Here is a 4,851-nt window from a genome sequence, read left to right as displayed (position 1 = left end):
CAATGCATCATCACTTTGCAAAACACAATTATCCATTTAGTCATCGATTTAAGAAATAATAAATAAGATAATTGAAAATACAAATAAGACAGATTTCCACAAAGATTTTACCATTTGAACACTTCTCCAACTCTCCAATGATAGTGCTCATACAAATCACTGGCTGATTTGCCGTTACAACTAGAGTCCCACTAAATTTCAGAGTCGCATCATAGAATATCTTCAAGAACTTGACTAGCCTTGAAGCCTTCTCCCAATCTTCGCTTTTTGGAGGTCCATCTCTCTTCTTCCCACCATAATTTTCTTCAAAATAGAATTCAAACTGGGAATCCTCATCCTCCATCCTAAGAAAAGCCTTCTGATACTTAATAGCTATGTCTAACATTAAGTATGTTGAGTTCCATTGAGTGCACACATCTAGAGGAATTATCCCACCCTTGTGCTCAACTTTTTCTTGAGAAGCACACTTACAGAACTTTTCTAACCTTGATAGGTATAACGACCCCAAAATTTCGAGCATAAAAACTCAAAATTTCAAAGTCGTGAAACACCGAACAATCTCAATGAATCGAAATCGTTTTAAATGCCACAGTGGATCATCTCTGAGTTCAAAATACAACTCAGACAAACCAATTATTACAAACCAAATTTATATTTCAATTTACATAAAAATGGAAATGTAATAATCCTCACAATCTCTCGCAAAACCCACAAATAAATCCTTACAAGTTCTCACACAAATCCACAATAGAACCTCACCACGAGCAGGATAATGAACGACTTCAAGTCCCCAGAGTTGTCCTTCGATTCCCACTAATCGACACATGCAGTAGTACCCTCTACACCATCGAATTGGTGCACCGGGATTGTAAACACAAACCCGGTAAGCTTTACAGCTCGTATGAGTAAAATAAAACAAATATAACTCGCATATCAATATATACGACAATCCACAAATCAACAAATATAAATACACTCATGAGTCAATGGACGGCCCATCTGGTTGTCCCGAAAATATGAAAATGAAAGTACTCATGAGAAATTGGGTAACCCCTCTGTTTACCTAAATGCATTTATAATACGGGTACTAATGAATGCTGGTACACCTCTGTTACCCCTCACGTAGTACACCGCCGACGTTGGGCAACCTCCTCGCTACCCTACGTCCGACATCGGGCAACCTCCTCGCTACCCGATGTCCAAAAATATGAGAACTCATGAGCCGATAACCCATTTGTTACCTCACATGCAGTACTCCGGCAGACAGACTAGAGCTCTAACTGTAACGTAACTTTCGTCCGGCCAAAGGCTAGGTTCCGACATGCCAAACACGTCTGAAGACTGGTCCGAAGACATAAACACGTACAATAATCTACTCATTATTTGTACAAATCGCATCAACATGCTCAACATATAATTCTCATCACCACTGTGATCATATTCACAAACGAAATCCCAACAGTATATAATATAGCAAACTATATATATGTACATATTTACATTTATACAATATATATATAATCCACTTTATTATATACATGTCATATTTCATAAACACGTCCGAAGACAAAACGTTTTAACAATTCTTAACGTTAAAACCACGTACAATAATCTACTCATTATTGTACTAATCACATCACATGCTCAATATATAATTCTCATCACCACTGTGATCATATTCACCATGAATTCATAACAGTGTATAATATAGCAAACTATATATATATGTACTTATTTACCATTTATACAATATATATATATAATCCACTTTATTATATACATGTCATATTTCAATATTTAAAACTCTTGCAAAATCTTGAATCTCCGCAAGGGTAGATTCGTAAATATGTGAGATTTACTCACCTTCCTTCCTGCGTGCAACTTCCACGACACTGAAAGTAATTTCTTCACTTGTTTCGTCAGTCACCTAATAGCATGATAAATGCTTAGAAAATGATACTTAAAATACCAGGTGACGATTCTAGTACAAATAAATGTTGTTCATAAAACATTGTTCACAGAACACTATTCATGATTTAATCACAGTTTTTTACTAAAACACTGTTCACAGTTACTGTTTGTCATTGCACTGTTCGCTGTTACTGTTTTGCCAAACACTGTTCACATTTACTGTTGCAGAACACTATTCATAGTACTATTCATGCGGCGTCACTGTTTACCGACCGCCACCAATCATCACCAAATTTCACCACCACAACTTAAACAACATTTCCAACAACTTTCTAGTTGACACCAAGGTCTAAATCCAAGCCTAAACAGTCTAAACGACGAAGAACATAAATTCGGCACTATTCACAGACCCTAGAAATTAAAATTCTTGATTCGGGTATTTACACTTCGATTTGACTTGATTCCTTTTGTGTGAATGTTGCTGGGACTGAGACAAGCAAACCCCTCCAAGAATCTCGAGCTATGGTGGCCGGAGGAGGCGGCGCCGACACAGCAGAAACTTCTGGCAGTTGCTGCACCGTGTGTGGTTGTCGCCGGAGTGCAAGGCGTAGCCCAAAAGATGGAGATCGTCGAGCCCGTCAGTTTGATAGGTGGCACAATACGAGGCGACGTCAGATGGTGGAGAAATCGGCCAGAGAAGATTTTTTTGGTCGGGTGAACAGTACCCGAACTCGGGTGAACAGTAACCGAGCTGCTTTTTTGGAAAAAAACTGATTTTCTGATTTCTAATCTCCTCTCCTTCTTTTTATACTATTTCCAAAATCAGAAACCAAACTTCCGTTACTAACAACTTCCACATACGACATCCGATTAAAGTGTGTTGCACGTCTACGAATTCGTATTAACGAATTCTACGACTTTCGTGAAGGAAGTTTCCTGAAAAGAGTAACGGATTAAAAGTCGACTCTTGGGTCAAATGAACTTAATCAAATAACACACCTTTGGCTCTTGAAACCAATTTCTACTTCGAACAACGACAAAATAAAAGGTGTAAAATGTGAATTTAATCAAATTACCATTCCCTTAATTTCTGATAAATTAAAAGAAATGGTATTGAAAATTTGGGTTATTACAATGGGCTTGACCTTATGTACTTTACACAGTTTGTAATTCCCTCAATTGAATCATCAAGCTCTGCTATTCCATCCTTAACAACTAAGTTAAGGATGTGGCAACAACACCTCAAATGTAAAAACTCACCATTGAAGATCAACTCATTCAAATTCCCTATTTTATCTTTCATGTAGTCTAAAGCCACTTGGTTAGGAGAAGCATTATCAACCAAAATACAAAAAAATTTCTCTATTTCCCACCCAATTAAATAAGTCTCAACTAATTGCCCTATAGTCTTCCCCCTATGGTTTGGTATTACACAAAAATTAAGGATCCTCTTATGAAGAACTCATTCATCATCAATGAAGTGTGCAGTGAGGGCCATGTAGTTTATATTTTGGATTGAAGTCCAAGTATCAGTGGTGAGGGTCACTCTTTTGACCATGAGCAGCTAATATATTTGTTATCATAGATTTCTATGATTCATACAACTCCAAAATATCTCTAGCAACAGTCCTACGAGAGAATTTCTTAAATTGTGGCTGAACCTCCTTCATAAAATCTTTAAATCCATTACCTTCAATGAAGCTAAAGGGCAGCTCATCCCTAACAACCATCCTAGCAAGAGCTAATTTGGCTACATCCTCATTGAAACCCTTTGCAATAAGCTTTCCCTCATTTTCAGCAGAATCCCACACCTCACAAAATCATAAGAGAGACTGAATTAGTTACTTAAATTCAATATTCATATTTCATATAATAGAAAACTTGACTACATTTCAAAAAATGTTTCAAATATAATTACCAAGTTCTTCTGTTTTTTACTGGGAATGTACAGGGGACACTTCTTGCAGTGGTAGAACAAGTGGTTTCTCATGTTGCTTGTACCATTTGACTTTGTATCGCATAAGTAAGTATGCGGACAGTGGAAACATTTTGCCCTCTGCTTAGCCAACCTCGAACCGTCAGGATTTTTCATCTAAGTGAAGTGGTCCCATGCCACACTCTGATTCTTCCTCTTCAATTGATTTTGAGTCTCTGAACCAGGGGTTGCAGTAGGGGTGGCATCAGGTGTTGCAGCAGGGGTGGCATCAGGAGTTACAACAGGGGTTGCATCAGGTGTTGCAGTAGGGGTTGCTGCATTAGGGATAGTGACTGGAGGAGCTAGCACCATTGAGCTTGATGTGGAGGTTCCAATGGATGGTGTTGTCCCTGATTGCTTAGTCATCTACAATTCAATATAAGAACCATAAATATAAGAATGAAACATAATTGATTCAATTGAATGTCTAGAAATTGAAACCATAGGTCCATATGAATATCTATTGATGATCTAATTCACACGAAAAATTAACTAATTGAAATTCAAATTAGTTTCAATTCAAATAATCATTAATACTTTTACAATTACTCCCATATTTAAAGACATTATTTAGAATTTACACCAATAGAAGATCACACACCACTACTTGAAAAAGAGTAGTAATATTCTTAATTTGCATAGACATTTAAAGTCATATCCTACTGACTTACTCTATATTGGAGTTAATCATAGTTCATGCATCTGGAGCAAACCATAAATAAAAAAAAGCATACATAGAAATATGTATAAAACACAGTAGATCAGAGGTCAATTTCATCAATTCATCTAATTGAAAATGATAAAATAATAAAAGTAGGATGAGTGCCTTACTTCCTAAGAATGAAGACAATAAGAGAGGTCTTCTCTTGCTACGAACTAGATCTAGGAAAAAGAAGAGCCTTGATGGCGGCTCAGTACTTGAGTTTCTAGTTTTTGTTTTTCTACGAAAAGAGGTGAGGACTGAG

General features: G+C 36.9%; 1 protein-coding gene across 1 annotated transcript; it reads right to left on the bottom strand.

The window, feature by feature from the left end:
- Positions 1–1,863: 1,863 nt before the first annotated feature.
- On the bottom strand, positions 1,864–4,851 carry LOC126795342 (uncharacterized). Its single transcript, XM_050522192.1, has 4 exons — positions 4,718–4,851; positions 3,830–4,252; positions 3,602–3,722; positions 1,864–1,927 (listed from the first exon to the last, which is right to left on the bottom strand). Exons 2-4 carry the CDS (start codon positions 4,001–4,003, stop codon positions 1,920–1,922), a joined length of 303 nt encoding a protein of 100 aa, XP_050378149.1. The 5' UTR covers positions 4,004–4,252; positions 4,718–4,851; the 3' UTR covers positions 1,864–1,919.

Source organism: Argentina anserina, chromosome 5 (genome assembly GCF_933775445.1).
Source record: "Argentina anserina chromosome 5, drPotAnse1.1, whole genome shotgun sequence".
Classification (NCBI taxonomy): Eukaryota; Viridiplantae; Streptophyta; class Magnoliopsida; order Rosales; family Rosaceae; genus Argentina; species Argentina anserina.
This window is presented reverse-complemented; position numbering and strand designations above follow the sequence as displayed.